This window comes from Nyctereutes procyonoides, unplaced genomic scaffold, assembly GCF_905146905.1.
Source record: "Nyctereutes procyonoides isolate TBG_1078 unplaced genomic scaffold, NYPRO_anot_genome, whole genome shotgun sequence".
NCBI classification, from domain to species: domain Eukaryota; kingdom Metazoa; phylum Chordata; class Mammalia; order Carnivora; family Canidae; genus Nyctereutes; species Nyctereutes procyonoides.
The window spans coordinates 66,081,202-66,097,366 of NW_026575142.1; the positions used below are offsets into that span (position 1 = coordinate 66,081,202).

A 16,165-nucleotide genomic window follows, 5' to 3' on the forward strand; every position below is an offset into this window, starting at 1 on the left:
TGTTTTTTTTTTTTTTTAAATAAGGGGATCAGTGATGGAACCCAGGTTAAACCCTTCGACGGAACTATCCAGAAGGGCAAAAGTAGCAAATGACAGGCTATGGCCAGGGACTGACTCTGGGGGAAGGCTGGACTTTTGAAATGAGAGCCAAAAATGTTTTCACCCTCTAGCCCACAGGTTAAGTTACTGAAAAGAAACCACCACCGTTTCTACACGTTTCTTGTGTGGTTACTCCTACTCTGGAGAGTAATCTAACTCATCATTTGCAATCAGGGCCTCCGAGTTCTGTTTGTGTTTGCTTTTGCTCTTCGCTTTGCTACTCGTCCGGGTGTTTGCCTTAGCATCTGACATCTGTTGGTAATAGAAGCCTTTGTCTTCGGCCGGCCCGCCCCAGTTCTCCTGGCTCTCGCCTTCGGTGGCGTAGGAGAAACCCTCCTCCACCGAGAAGGGGTCATCCACGTCGTAGCGCTGGTACGTGCTCTGGTGCAGGGCCTCTTCGCGGGCGCTGATTTCCAGGGTGCTGTTCCAGATGCCATACCCAAAATAAATGAGCATACCTGCAGGGAGGGAAAGGCACGGGCGAGTGAGCTTTGGGATCCATGGGGCTAGTGGGGAGATACTCAGTGGTGCAAGCAGAGCTGGCCGTGGATGTGTTTTCTTTTGTCTAAAGAGTGTCTTGAAGAGACTCGAATTAGATGTCATTTAAGAATTGGGATACCTTGCATTAAGCAACCCATATCTACAGCCTCCCCTCCAGAAGCCGGGCGGTCTGACATCACTACTCCCACATTCCTACGTGACGGGTGTGGCTAGAGGTGAGCACTAGCTGCCTCCTTAGACAGATCGGGGGCTCTCTGGTCACCTCTGTCCTCACCCCCCTGTTCACTACTGTTGTGTAGGTGCCAACTGGGAATTTGCATTTTCCACCCTGGCTTAAGTTTTTGTGAGTCACCCATAGTAGGTTCCTACCCTTCTTACAGTATTTTATTTTTATTTTATTTTTTTTTCTTACAGTATTTTATTATCTCTCACCTCCAGTTAGGGACTCCATCTTTCGTTTCACCACTGAGCGGTGTGCGTATAATGCCCTATGGTTTACTTTGCCTTTTTTCATTCACCAAAGGAGTATCATATGTACTGCGGCCACTCAGAGCTGTTCACTTTCTTCTGTGGGCTCTTGGGGTGTCTGGTGCCTGCCACTAAGGCCCTTAGAACATCTGTGTGATTATCTGCACAAGGAGGTTCCATTTCATAGACTCTGCAGAAGACTGGCACTTAATGAATGCTTGTTGGGTGAATGAATGAGAACTCCTGAGGAGCATGACATTTCCAGTGCAACCTCCTTATTTGATGACATTGCAAGCAGGAGGAAGAAACTTGCTTGCCTAGTTAATATGTAGTATTAAATAAGGGCTAATGTTTCATTTCTATTATAATTTTTTTTGAAATTACATATAAGAATAACTTGAGGGGTGCTTGGGTGGTGCAGTCGGTTAAACATCTGACGCTTGGTTTCGGCTCAGGTGGTGATCTCAGGGTCCTGAGGTTGAGCCCTGCAATCAGGCTCTGTGCTCAATGAGGAGTCTGCTTGGGATTCTTTTTTTTTTTTTTTTTTTTTAGATTTTTAAAATTTTAATCATGAGATACACAGAGAGGGAGGCAGAGACACAGGCAGAGGGAGAAGCAGGCTCCATGCAGGGAGCCTGATGTGGGACTCGATCCCAGGACCCCAAGATCACAACCCGAGCTAAAGGCAAACGCTCAACTGCTGAGCCACCCAGGTGTTCCTGCTTGAATTCTCTCTGCCTCTGCCCCTCTTGCTCATGCTCCCTCTCTCTCTGAAAAATAAATACATAAATAAGTAAATCTTAAAAAATAGCTTGAGAAATCCCATTTTCTTTATTTTTAAGGTTTTATTTATTCATGGGAGAGAGGCAGAGACACAGGCAGAGGGAGAAGCAGGCTCCCTATGGGGAGCCTGATGTAGGACTCGATCCCAGGACCCTGGGATCACAACCTGAGCCGAAGGCAGACTCTGAACCACTGAGCCACCCAGGTGGCCCAAGAAACCCCATTTTCTATCTTGAAAAGCTCATGAAAGCTCAGGGCTTGGAATAGCTGGGAACCATAGCCTTGGGGGGTAATAGGACATGGTGATGAAGAGTGTGAGCCCTGGATTCAAATCTTGCCCCCATCACTGTTAGCTGGCTTACCCTGGACCAGTCACTTCACCTCTTTGTGTCTCCGTTTTCTCTTCGTGATAGAAAGACCGTACCTATAATCTGAGATTGCCATTAGGCTGAAATGAGATCAGAGTGGTTTTCAACCCTGGCTCCGCCAGAGGGTCACCTGGGGAGGTTTTGAAGTGCCCTCTCGCCCAAGCCCCAGCCCTGGAGATTCTGATTTAATCGGTCTGTAGTGTGATCAAAGCATAGGTATGTTTTAAAGCTTCGCAGGTGAGTCCAATGGTCAGCCAAGACTGGGAACCCCTTAGATCAAGACCATAAAGCTCCTGAGGCCTGTACTCCGTTGTGAACACCGGCCATATTAGGGCTCGGCCACTGGATGCCACTCGATTATGCAACCCCCTTCCAGACCCCAGGCACCCTCTTTGGAGTGGCACTAGTCCGTTTCACTTTGCTAACCCTGCAGGCATCTACAGCTGTTTGCTTAGAACCGCAAGGTCAAGTTCTGCTTTCCTCTTTGGTGCTTGAGAAACCTTGCTCCTTTTGAATTTGAAGTGTGTCTTTTTAAGCTTGGATTTCTCCCTCGTTGTCTCAAATGACTTTCTCCTCACCCCCTACCCCAACCCCCAGTGAAATCAACTTTCCAGGAGCCAAAGTAAGCAGAGATTTATAGTCCTAATTGGTAATAAATCCCAGAGTTAATCATTTGCAGATGGAGCTACTCTCAAATAGTGACTTCATTTTTCTGAAAACGGCTCTTTACTCCTTCTTGTTGGGGGGTGGGGAGTAGCCGTGGGGGATAGTTATTACCCTTGTGGAGGACAAGGCATCAAGTTAAGACCCCTTCTAAAAGGGCCAGTATGCTGCTTCTTGGAGAATGCCTCCATGGGAAGCATGCTTGAGACTTGAGAATAAATTTCAGGAGACCGATTGGAGTCAAACATACCTCTTTTTGCTCATTTTTGCCTTTTTGCTCTCTTTTTCTCTTAGACGTCAAAGCAGGTGTCAAATCTTGCCTCCTATTCCTGCTTGAAATCTATTATATCAATTCTTTCCATCTGATCCCCTTCTCCGACCCTCTCTAAGGAAGTCATTGCCCGACTGAACTTAATACCATTTCTTTTCCTTTTCCCTTTGCCCCTAAGTTCTCTGCTCTGACATCACACAGGTCATCATCATTCAAGTACCGGTTTGACATGTGTTCTGACGGACCTTTCCCTGCCCCAACCAGGTGGGGTGGGGTCAGCTAGACTGATTTATGGGAATTCTTGAAAAGCCTCATAGAATACTAGATATTTAGAGCTGGAAAGAGTCTATGGATCTGTTTGGGCACCTTTATTTTACAGAAAAAGGAAACAGGCTGGGAGACAGGCCAAGACAGCATTCCACATGGATAGAGAGAAGACTCTTGAATATCCGGACCTTCACACCTGCCCTCTGCAGGCTGGTTTATAGACCATTCTTATCACAGTATATACTAAGAGGTTATGTCTACATTTGTTCTTTGGGAATGGCTGTGTCTGAAGGAACCTGTGTGCACACGAATGCATTGACTATGATTACTTTGAGAAAGCAACTCATGGAAATCTGCCCTGTAAATGTTTATGGGCCTTTTGATGTTTGCTCCGAACCCCCTGTCATTTTGATGGTGTGTTATTTTGTCTTCAAAAATATATTTTGGGTTGCCTGGGTGGCACAGTCGGTTGAGTGTCTGACTCGTGGTTTCAGCTCAGGTTGTGATCTCAAGGTTGTGTGACGGGGCCCCATGCCAGGCTTGGGGCTCAGCAGAGTCTGCTTGAGAGTCTCTATCTCTTTCTCTTGATCTGCCCCTCCCTGCCATGCTCTTTCTCTTTCTCTCTCTCAAATAAATTAATAAAATATTTCAAATATGAGTGCTCTCAACCAACAAGTGACCATGGGCAGGCAGCCTGATAGAATGAATGGTCAGCCTGGACAAAGGTCTGGCCCTTGTTGCTGGCACTTGAGTAAGCTCAAGAAAAGTGGTCTAAGGCACCAGGGATTGGAGAAAAGGCAAAATAGAGGGGGACAAAGAAACAGAGGGGAACAAATGAAGTGAGGGAGGGAGGGTAGAAGGGAGGTAGAGAGAGAGAAGAGGAGCATGTACTACCATCTGTCACGCATAAACAAAGGCTTTGTGTCGGAGGAGTAAACAGAGCTGCTAAAAGCCTCCTGTGTAGAAGCAGGGTGTTTTGTTTCTGCTCCTTTTTTCAGTTGGCTTAGAAAACTAAGCATGAGGTAGTTTCTGAAAAGTCTGCTGGGATTCTGGGAATTCTGAATCATCTAAACTGAACTTCACACAACACTTCTGGGTGCTGAGGTCCTCATGATGCATTATTTATGTTGTACCTTTCTCCCAGGGGGTTCAAATGTTATACATATGTTATCTTGTTTAGATTCCTTCTAGTCTGTTTGGGAATGTCTGTGAGTGTGAGTGTGAGTGTGAGTGTGAGTGAGAGAGTGTATGTGGCTGGGGGGGGGCAGCGGGTGGTAGGGAATGGGAAGGTTATGATTATGTGCATCTCACAGACAGGATACTGGGGCATAGGACAAAATAAGAGATTTTCCACAGCAACACTGTTAGTGGTCAGACTGTGAATCCTTCAGGGGCTCTCCGTGTCCTGACCCAGAGTGCCTCTATCTGTTATTTCTCTTACCTACCAAGGGTTGGCCATGGGGAATAGACTGATTGAAACACTTTTTGCTTAGCTTTTTAGTTTGAAGAATTGCAAATATATACCAAAACAGAGAGAATAGTATAAAGAACCTCATGTACTTGGCACTGACACCCACCTCCTTGTGCCCTTCTCTTCAGATTATTTTGAGACAAATCCCTTCCTTCCTATGCTTCACCTGTAAATGATTAACTATGTGTCTTTAAAACAGACTTCTTGAAAAAACCTGGTATCATAATCAATCACATCTAAAAACTAATAATAATTCCTTAATATCATCTGATATTCAGAAGTATTAAAATCTCCCTGAGTTACTAAGCTGGTTGGGAAAAACTCTTCACCTTATGAGGCTAAAGACTCCGATGGTGCTATTACTGCTTGATATAGTTTTTGGGCACTGTTACTTGTCATTGGGACTGCTGTCCTATTCTTTGTAAATCTTTACAGATGGCAAAGTTTTATCTTTTGAGAGAGGATTTGCTTTCGGCATAAGCTGGAAGTCATTTGGAACCAAGCCTCAAGAATGAGATCTCATCTCATCAAGAATGAGATGGCTAATGGATGCTTGCGATTTAATCCTGCTATTCTTTAAAAACTTAGATCCATTGCTTTGTAGTTACACATTTTCTATTTTTAATAAATGAAAGGCAGGTGTGATGTTAAAACTCAGAAGGGAATTATCTTCTTTTGTTGCATCAGGGTCTTGGAGACCCTCCTGCTGGGCTGGAGTTATTTCTTTTCCATTGACAGATCTTTGAGAGGGGAGACACTTAGGGCAGCGGCTGGTGAGCAGCAGGCACAGAAGTGTATCAGTGTTTTAAAAACAGACATGGCTGTACCTGGGCACACGGGCTGGATGCCAGCCCTGCTCGAAGGTAATGGCAATGCGTCCTGCGAAAGGCCGTTTACAGCCAAGGGAAATATTTGAAAGGAGACACTGGCTCTTCTTCCAGACATAAATTTCCTGGTGGAGAATGTGCCCAAGAGAGGTTGAGGCTAGACAAGATGAAGAATTATGTCTTGGGCAATTTAATGGACCTTCTCTTTGTGGTAGGACACTTCGTGATCGTAAAACCCTTGTAAAAAAGTCCTTTCTCGTCCATCATCCCAGAGAGGTTAGGAGCTGTTTAATAAATCAGTGATTAAAATGGCCCTGGAAGAGTTCACGAAACTAAAAGACAACCTACAGAATGGGAGGAGATATTTGCAAATGACCTATCAGATAAAGGGCCGGTATCCAAGATCTATAAAGACCTTATTAAACTCAACACCCAAGAAACAAACAATCCAATCATGAAATGGGCAGAAGACATGAAGAGACATTTCTCCAATGAAGACCTACACATGGCCAACAAGCACATGAGAAAATGCTCCGCATCACTTGTCATCAGGGAAATACAAATCAAAACCACAGTGAGATCCCACCTCACACCAGTGAGAATGGGGAAAATTTACAAGACAGGAAATGACAAATGTTGGAGAGGATGTGGAGAAAGGGGAACCCTCCTGCACTGTTGGTGGGAATGTGAACTGGTGCAGCCACTCTGGAAAACTGTGTGGAGGTTCCTCAAAGAGGTAAAAATAGACCTGCCCTACGGCCCAGCAATTGCACTGCTGGGGATTTACCCCAAAGATTCAGATGCAGTGAAACGCCGGGACACCTGCACCCCGATGTTTATACCCACAATTTCCACAATAGCCAGACTGTGGAAAGAGCCATGAGTCTTTCGACAGAGGAATGGATAAAGAAGCTGTGGTCTATGTATACAATGGAATATCATTCAGCCATCAGAAAAGACAAATACCCACCATTTGGTTCTATGTGGATGGAACTGGAGGGTATTATGCTGAGTGAAATAAGTTAATCGGAGAAGGACAATCATCAAGTGGTTTCACTCATATGCGGAATATAAGAAATAATGAAAGGGATTATAGGGTAAAGGAGGGGAAGTGAGTGGGGAAAAATTAGAGAGGCAGACAGATCATGAGAGACTCCTAACTCTGGGAAACACACAAAGGGCTGAGGAAGGGGAGGGGGGTTGGGGGATGGGGTAATTTGGTGACAGGCATCCAACGGGATGAGCACTGGTGTTATACTATATGTTGGCAAATCGAACGTCAATAAAAATAAAACAAAACCGAAAAAGAAATGGCCCTGGAATTTATATCTATTGAGTCTAAACTGATGGCTGTTTCCATCCCACTCAGGCACCTCCTGGGGAGGTTGAGAAATGCCAGGCTTGCTTTCAGATGCTGGGACACCTGAGCATCAGTGGCCAAAACACCAATTTACTCTCCTTGTGTTGATCCATCTGTGCAAATTAAGTAAATGATCCCAAACCTACAGGTGAGAGAGGTGGCAGGAGGGGGCAGGGGTCTCTGGAGCATATGAGAGAAAAACCTCAAACAAAAACTCAACTCTGAGAAGAGCCTGGGTGACCTGGAGATGGTAACAGCAGATTTCTAACCCCACTAGCACGAACTCTGGCTAAGGGGCTGCTGCTGGATCTCTAGAGTCCCCTGGGAGCCTCCTGTCCTCTGTGGGCAGTACCAGGCTCAGGGCCAGAGGAGGTGGGCCACCTGACCTCAGGCTGGGTGGAGCTACCTCTTCCTGGGGCTCACTTTCCAGCAGGAAGCCCTGCCTGCCGCAGATAACTGAGGCACTTTGTTATGCCCAGAGGCTTTTTTATTTTTACTACCCTAGGATCAACTTTCCAAAACAGACATTTGCCAACGCAGAGAGGAAGGCTGGATGGTAATGAGAAAGTGTCCTCCCCACCCACTTCAATCCCTACCAACTCCCACTTTGCTGGTTAGTTTTTAAAATACCACCGAAAGCCCTGTTGATTATAACGACAATAAGGTTTGTTTAATATGGTGTGGCCAGGAAGAGCAGGGTCAGGTAGAGTGGGGCGGTTGGGCGGCTGGTGGAGATTCTCTCCCTGGCTCTGCAACTAATCAAACATAAAGTCACATTACCCTATACCTCAGTTTCCCATCTGCAAAATGGAACCGGGAGCCCTTATTTTATTTGAAGAGTATAATGGCCATGAGCCAGAAGGCAATCTTGTAAAGGAATATTTTTTTAAAAATGCAATAATCCAAGCCAGCAGTTCCACTTCTAACTCAACAGAAACCCCAGGGAAATGTGTCCATGTGTCCACCAAACAACATGTGCAGGAATGTTCATAGCAGCTCTATTTGTAATGGCTCCAGATTGGAAGCCATCAAATAGTCTGTGAGCACTAGAATGGATACAGGCCCGTGGGCACCAGGATGGGTACAGGCCCGTGGGCACCAGAATGGATACAGGCCTGTGGGCCCCAGGATGGATACTGGTCCATGGGAACTAGAGTGGATGCAGGCCCGTGGGCACCGGGATGGATACAGGCCCATGGGCACCGGAATGGATACTGGTCCATGGGCACCAGGATGGATACTGGTCCATGGGCACTAGAGTGGATGCAGGCCCGTGGGCACTGGGATGGATACAGGCCCATGGGCACCAGAATGGATACAGGCCAGTGGGCACCAGGATGGATACTGGTCCATGGGCACTAGAGTGGATACAGGCCCGTGGGCACCGGGAAGGATACAGGCCCATGGGCACCAGAATGGATACGGGCCTGTGGGCACCAGGATGGATACAGGTCCATGGGCACTAGGGTGGATGCAGGCCCGTGGGTACCAGAACCGCATATTATTATCACAGCGGAAGACTGGCTGGCCAAGGAAAATGAACAAACTAAAACCATGAGCAACAACACGGATGAATCTTACAAATGTAGTGTTGGGGGAAAGCCGCCCAGGGCTCACTGTGTTATGACCCTAAGTGGGTTCTAGGTGCACTGTGGGCACCTACTCCAGGGCCTTTCATCCCTGCCATGCCCCACCCCCCCACCATCCCTTCCTTCTGTGGTCTCAAAGGAGAGCCAACACTGCAGCTGCTGCCCGCGTAGACGTATAGACCGGGGGATCAATCCCAGGCCCTCTTCGCCACACATACCCCGTCCAGGACCGCCCCTCTGCCGGCAGGCAGCCTCGACTGTCAGCGGGATCCGCTCCACACTCCCTCCTTGGAATCGCACTGGCCCAGCTGCCATCCTCATCCTGGCCTTCATGATTTTTTTTTTTTGCCCATTTTAGCATGATTTAGTTCATGAAGTTACCAATTGTTTTCTCCTCTGTCTACAAGGAGAGTTTCAAGCTTGTTTATGGGCCGTATGCTCAGGAATTGATTTATCTTGATGCCCTCGCTGCCTCCAGTTCATGGCCCCCTTCCTCCTCTCCTCTCCCCTTCATGACAAGAGCTGCTTTGAGTCCATTCCCCAAAGGATTTTCAAATAATGGCTCAGGTAAAGACCATAGGTGTGTCTTCTCTTTGTAAGTTTTGTTTTAGTACAGGGTTTATGGAGTTTGTGGCCACATCACTGTCTGTTCTAAGTCTTTAGATAAGAATGTGTTTTCTCAGAGGGGCTGAAAAGATTCCAGGTGAGAACTTGGCAGTTCTTGGGGGGCGGGGGCCCACAAGCTGGTTGACCAGATGACTACCTTATAATGAAGTCCCACAACAGTCCTGAAGTCCACAACAGTAGACCTGGAGAGTGCCACCGAATAGCGTCATCCTGGTCACTGCTAGTTTCAGGCTCCCTGAGACTCTGTCCAACCCCCTGATGTGTTCTTTTACAAACTTACCTCATCTAAGAGAAAAGGGAAAAACCAAGGCTGCTCTGTGCTCATTTTGTTCGGATTATCAAACGTTTGCTATGTGTGTTATTTCTCTGAAGGAAAAGAAACAGGCGCTGAGTAATCTTGTTGGGACTTGTGCCTTATTTTACTCCATGAGTCGTGCTCATCTGAAGGTCAAAAGCTTAGCAAAAACATTGTTAGAAAAATGCTGTAATTAAGATTCATTTCGAGAAGCCTGGGTAAAAAGAAGTGCCTAAGAAGATTATCGAGTTATGACTCAGCCTAACCACGTAAATCTTCTTTTTAAAAAGTAGCTGATGTTTCATAAGAAGCTTCATTTAAAAATATCTCTACTGCTCTCCCCAGGAAAGTTATACTATGAATAGAGAAATTAAGAAGAAAAATCTGACATTTTGGAGACTCAGAAGGTTAGAGGTGGGATATTCTATTAGATCTTTGAAAATTTTATAGGCCAATTTGGGGTTGTGGGATAGATGTATTTTACACACGTAAAAATTTGTTTTTGAGAAACAGGGAGTTTTTGTAATTAAATTATCTGCCCTGCTTACTAATGATCTTCTTATTTTTCTCTCTAGGTCCGTGGTTCTCACATTTTAGCATGCATCAGAATAATCTGTAGGGTTTGCTAAAACCCAAATTGCTCTCAGAGATTCTGACTTGCAAGGTTTGGGGTAGAAAATCCCATTTCTAACTAGCTCCCATGTAATATTGATGCTGCCGGCCTGGGACCACTCTTTGAGAACCCCTGTTCTAGATCATTGTAAACCTGACCGCACATTAAAATTACCTGGAGAGGTCTAAAAAGATACCCAGTTTTTGGCCACACCAGGCCAACTTAATAAAGAAATCTCTGAGGAGGGGATCCTGGGCCTAGGATAGTTCAGTGGCAGTCGGGTGATTCTGCAGTCAAGGTTGAGAATCTTTGTTCTAGGCAAAGCCCCTCAGGTGCCAGGCTTCAAAGACCATGATGCTAGAGCAGTTAGTGGCTAGCAGCTGGGTGCTTGCTGAGCTGCAAGCTCCTGTGCTCTCTGTCTGGCCAGCCCCAGGCTGCAGGGTGACATCCTCCCATGTCGGGGAGTATCCGTTTCTGGAACGAGTTTGAAGTTTATGCTATCAGCAAGATTACAAAAGGCTCCCTGGGAGTTTTCTTCTGCTTGATAACTGGGAGGGCAGCCTGAGTCAGAACAGGTTCATGCTGTGCTATGCTTTGGCATGTGATAGCTAGTCTCGGGGCCAATGAATCATTTTTGATTTGAAAAAGAAAGCCAGGAAAGAAATAATTCATATTACTTTCCCCAATATTTTCTTTTAAAATTCTTACAGATTTCCTTATATTTTAGAGAGAAAGAGAAAGGGGAGGGGCAGAGAGAGAAGGGGAGAGGGGGGGATCCCAAGCAGGCTCCATGCTTAGCGCAGAGCCTGATGTGGGGCTCGACCTCACCACCCTGAGATCACGACCTGAGCCGAAATCGAGAGTCTGACGCTTAACAGGCTGAGCCACCCAGGTGCCCCTTTTCTTGTTTAAGCCCCAAACAGCACCAGATCAAGACTAGTAGAGTCATCTGCATTTTCACAGGCGAGTGGATTGAGACCCAAAGTTGCTAAGTGAACTGCTCAAGGTCCTAAGACACAGGAGTGACAGACCTGTGATTTGCACCTGGGCAGTTTGACCCCAAAGGCAAGGGTCCCTGCCACCTTCCCACTCTCGCAAAAATGCCTCTGGTGCTCCAGAAATCATAGACAAGATGCAGAGTGCTGATGTAATTTGTGGGCCCCGGTACAAAATGAAACCATAGGGCCTCTTGTTAAAAAGTTGTTAAGAAAAAAATGTTGTTAAGAATTCAAGGAAGCAGCAGCCGAGTATTGGACCCCTGCAGGGCCCTGTGTGACTGCAGAGCTTGTGCCCTGTGAACCCAGCCCCGATGGTAGGCGTTAATCTGCACAAACCACAGATCCAACATTTGGATCCAGTAGGAAGGATGCTCAGGGGTGCCCTGGTGGGGAGATGCGGGCTGCGGATCTGCGTGTGGAGAACGCTGGATTTTAATAGTAGCTCTGTGAGGAGCTTCCAGTTATTCCTGTTGACCTTGAGCATGTTATTTGACCTTTCAGAGGTTCAGGTTCATCATCTGTGAAGCTCACAGAGGGAGAAGTGGGGAGGGGTACAAGATGTTGGGGTTTCTCCAGCTTAAGTTATTTCTATACCGCATATTTACTGTGGTGGCTTCACAGGGTCATGACCCCTGGGCCCACACTACCTAATTTTAGTTCTACCAAACTCTAGCTGTGTGACTTCGGTGAAGTGCCTCAGTTTCCTCATCTGTAAGATGAAGGTCGTCGTGAGGATTACGTACGTCAGCGTGAGGAAAGCCCTCGCATGATGGCTGATATGTGGTAAGGGCAATATTAAGTGTTAATTATTACTATGAATCATGGCACCTGTCCTAGGACTCATGTTTTTTTCTTTAATTTGATTCACTTTTTAAATTTAAAAAATAACCATCAGATCCATGTGAGTCTATCTATCATCTATCTATCTATCTATCTATCTATCTATCTATTTTCTGGTGTATGTGAAAATATATATAATAACTATGTAATATTTTAAATTTTTTAAAAAGATTTTATTTATTTACTGGAGAGAGAGAGAGCAAGCACAGAGGGAGAGGGAGAAGCAGCATCCTTGCTGAGCAGGGAGCCCAACACGGAGCTTGATCCCAGGACTCTGAGATCATGACTTGAGTCAAAGGCAGATGCTTAACCGACTGAGCCACCCAGGCAGCCCACTATGTAAATTTTTTAAAAGCTCAAAAAATATTCATTCATATACTGTCTAAAATCAGCCCAAATATTACTGATGGAATGGTCACCACACTGTGGGTAACATTGTGCTAGATATTGAAGGTCACTTCCAGCTTTAAGACTATAGGATGGGGATGCCTGGGTGGCTCAGTGGTTGAGCGTCTGCCTTCAGCTCAGGGTGTGATCCCGGGGTCCTGGGATCGAGTCCCGCATCAGGCTCCCTGCATGGGGCCTGCTTCTCCCTGTGCCTGTGTCTCTGCCTCTCTCTCTGTGTCTCTCATGAATAAATAAATCTTAAAAAAAAGATTCTAAAAAAAAAAAAAGATTCTAGGAATGAATGAATAATTGCCTGTCTTCATGTCTATGTCTTCAATTATTTAGCAAATACATGACTGAAATATTTCTACCTTCTTCAGTCGCTTCTACCCACAGTAGAACCTTTCCATCGGTTAGCTATATGTTCCAGTGGAAAAATACTTAAATGGAGGAGAGGTTCTGAATAAATCATGTAAGTAGTAAAACCTTGATGAATTAGTGGGGTTCTCTCAAGAACTCCCCTGAACGTCTAACAAAGGGTGAGACTTAGAATTGTGAAAAATTGGGACAGGATGTTTACAGGAAGACCCAGGCTGGCCCTTTCGTGGGGAAGAATCTGCTGGAAGACTTAGGCACTTTCTTTTGAGCACTGTTTTTACTCCACTTTCCCCTATGTAAGTCTTATCTGATAGGCTTACGGTTTTTTGTTTTTATTTTTTAAGGTTTCATTTATTTATTTGGGAGAGAGTAAGAACGAGAGCGATAACAGAGGGAGAGGGTGAAGCAGGCTCCCCACTGAGCAGCGAGCCCAACTCGGGGCTCGATCCCAGGACCCTGAGATCATGAACTTAGTCAAAGGCAGATGCTTAACTGACTAAGCCGCCCAGGCGCCCCTAGGCTTACAGTTTAAATTCTACCTCCTGGAGTTCCTTTCCGGCTATTTCTTTTTTCTCATATGAACATTAGTCATAGAGAAGTATTTATTAAGCATAGAGAAGTATTTATTATTTATTAAGTAATAATCAAGTATTATTAAGTATTTATTAAGTATTATTAATAAATTTATTATAAATTTATTAATTCATAAATTAAGAAGTATTTATTAAGTATTTATTAAGTATTTATGTTCCAGGCACCGAGGACACAGTGCTAAACACCCATATTCCTGACCTCAGGGCTACTGATTTGTCAAGATAGTGTCTAAGGAACTTTAAAATTCGTTTTCATTTAAACACCCCTCTCACGTTATCCTGAGCACTAATCCCTAGCCATCTCATGAACATCAGCGCTTATTGGGTATGAGAAACATGTAGTGTGAATATAATATAAATTGATCACAAAGGGAAATTAAAAATCTTGGGAAAGGTGCAGGACTCTTCAAAAGTGATAAAAGTGGATTTAGAAAGAGCATCTTCTGATTTACACCTGCAACTGTGAACAGTTGGGAAGCTGGCAGAGTCATATCAGTTATCAATAGAGGAAGAGAAAATCGGTAAGATGGATGGCATGATGGGTGCTTCGCAAGAGAATGATTGGAGTATCGAAGGATGAATCTTGGGAAAAAAGGAAAAGGTCTTGAATATTTTATAAAAGTCAATATGAAGTGGGGATGTTAAATGGTATAATTTATTTAGTAAGAAAAATTATGCCAAAAAATCCACACTTAATTCACACTTTGCTCATTTAAAAAATTAGGGCATGATTGGTATTTTAATTTTATTTTGTCAAATGTAAGAAAAATTGTGTTTTTTTCCCATAACTTTTAGTTTCTAAGCCAGAATTCCAGTGAAAGTTTTCTACTCTCACTTTTACTGTGCTATTTTCATCCCTTTATTATGTGGATTCATTTTAAGTGGACTTTTTATGGAATTCATTATCCATAAAAAGAATGTCCAGTAATAATATTCAATGAAGTGATGGATTGATCGGCATCATTCTTCAGAACCAGTGACCAAGACTGTAACAGGCAGAAACTGGCTTTCTTGACTCTAATGCACAAAGCAAAGGTCCATAGACCCAGCCAGATTTCTCTTGCAATGGAGATGCCTAGTCCAGCTAGGAGGCAATTTTGGGATAAGCCGGTTCAAGGCCTTGAGAGGGAACTCTCAAGGCTCCAAAGGAAGTTGCTTACCCACAAAGCACCAGACTGCAAACCGGATCCATGTGATGGTGGAGAGCTTTAGCATGAGATAGATGTTCACCAGCATGGCAAAGGCAGGCACGAAGGGGAGGCAGGGGGCCATATAGGGCAGCTTTTTGGGGTTCTCTGGCTGCTGCAGGATCACAAACACCAGGGCGCTGATCAGCAGCACCATCAGAACAACCAGGAGGATGGCCCACCAGCTCTGCTCTGAGATGTAGTCGGAACCAAAGATGATGAAGGAGCAGAAGATGAACATGAGGATGAAGAGCAGGAGCACGCAGATGGTCACCGTGTGCCCCGTAGCTGCCGTGGGCCGGTCCATTTTGCCTGGAAGGCCCAGCCGGATCCTCATGGTATAGTAACGGGGCCCAATCAGCTTCTTTAACTTGATGAGATAAATGTTCTCAGATTCATCAGCTTCTATGCCTGTGGTCATGTCCACGGTGCCGTAGTTGGGATGGTTCACGTTGTAGGTTGACTTGTCTGATTTGCCTATGAGCATCTCGTTGTCTCCCAGAGATGGTAGGTTTTTGGCTCCACATGTGTTGGTGGCTGGGCCAGAAAACTCTTCTCCTTCACTCACAGGAGAACAAACTTCCTTCTCACAGTCAGCCAGGACGCCCTCCTTCTTCTTTGTGTGCTCCTGGGACAAGAACTTAACAAAACCATCAATGTCACTCTCCGGTTGGTATCGAAGGAGCAAGACACAGACAGAAACCAAGGTGTAGGCAAGAAGTGTGCCGATGGACATCATCTCTATCAGGTCTCTCAGGCTGACTAGTAGAGAGAGCAGAGCTGCCAGGAACCCTGACACAATGCAGGCCACCACCGGCGTCTCCGTGTAGGAGCTCACGTGGGCCAGGAACCTGGAAGGAGGGGCAAGCAGAGGGTTAGCAGGGAGCTACAGATGGTGATGGATTCTCCCCTGGCTGAACTCCTCCTGGTCCTGCTCCTCCAATTTACTTCTGGGTTCCCTGCTTTCACTACTGTGGCTATTCCTACTGCAGGATTTGGTTCCTGGAATATAATTTTAAAAGAATTTACTTTAATGCCTTAGTTTTGAGGCAAACTTCTTTATTAAAGTTCCTACTTCATTATGTGATGTGAAGGGTTGATTGAATCTAGGAAGGATGTCAGAAACCTGAGTTGAAGTGCAAGCTTTGCGAGGAAGAAGTGATAGGTGGAGAATTCATATACCTGCTTGGGGTTCCCTAGACCCGTGTTACCCAAAGTGTGGTCAATCTATGGATCAGCAGCATCAGTATCACCTAGGAGCTTATTAGAAATATGTATTTTCAGGTTTCACCAGAGACCTATTATATCAGAATCTCTGGGCATGGGGCCTAGCCAATTATGCTTTAGAAAACCTCCAGTGGATTTTGATTTATGCCAAGCTTGAGGAACACTGCTCTACAACGAAAGTGCAGGGGTTTTGGTTGGCAAAATAGCACAATAATTCAGAACACGTGCTCATAGATTCAGGCTAAATCCAGCCTGAATCCAATTACCCACTGGAGAAGACCAACAGAGGTGAATGAATGGCAGATGCTTCTTAGCAGTTCCTGTGGGCCTTAAGTCAGTTCCTGCTTTCCTCC

General features: G+C 45.3%; 1 protein-coding gene across 1 annotated transcript in view; it reads right to left on the reverse strand.

Moving 5' to 3' along the window:
• Positions 1–234: 234 nt before the first annotated feature.
• The window catches only part of SLC7A14 (solute carrier family 7 member 14), a 51,477-nt gene continuing 35,546 nt past the window's right edge, over positions 235–16,165 (reverse strand). The window contains exons 6-7 of the mRNA XM_055308453.1: positions 14,559–15,436; positions 235–557 (exon numbers count right to left, since the gene is read on the reverse strand). Coding sequence (XP_055164428.1) covers positions 235–557; positions 14,559–15,436 — 1,201 coding nt within the window. The remainder of the gene's footprint in view (positions 558–14,558; positions 15,437–16,165) is intronic.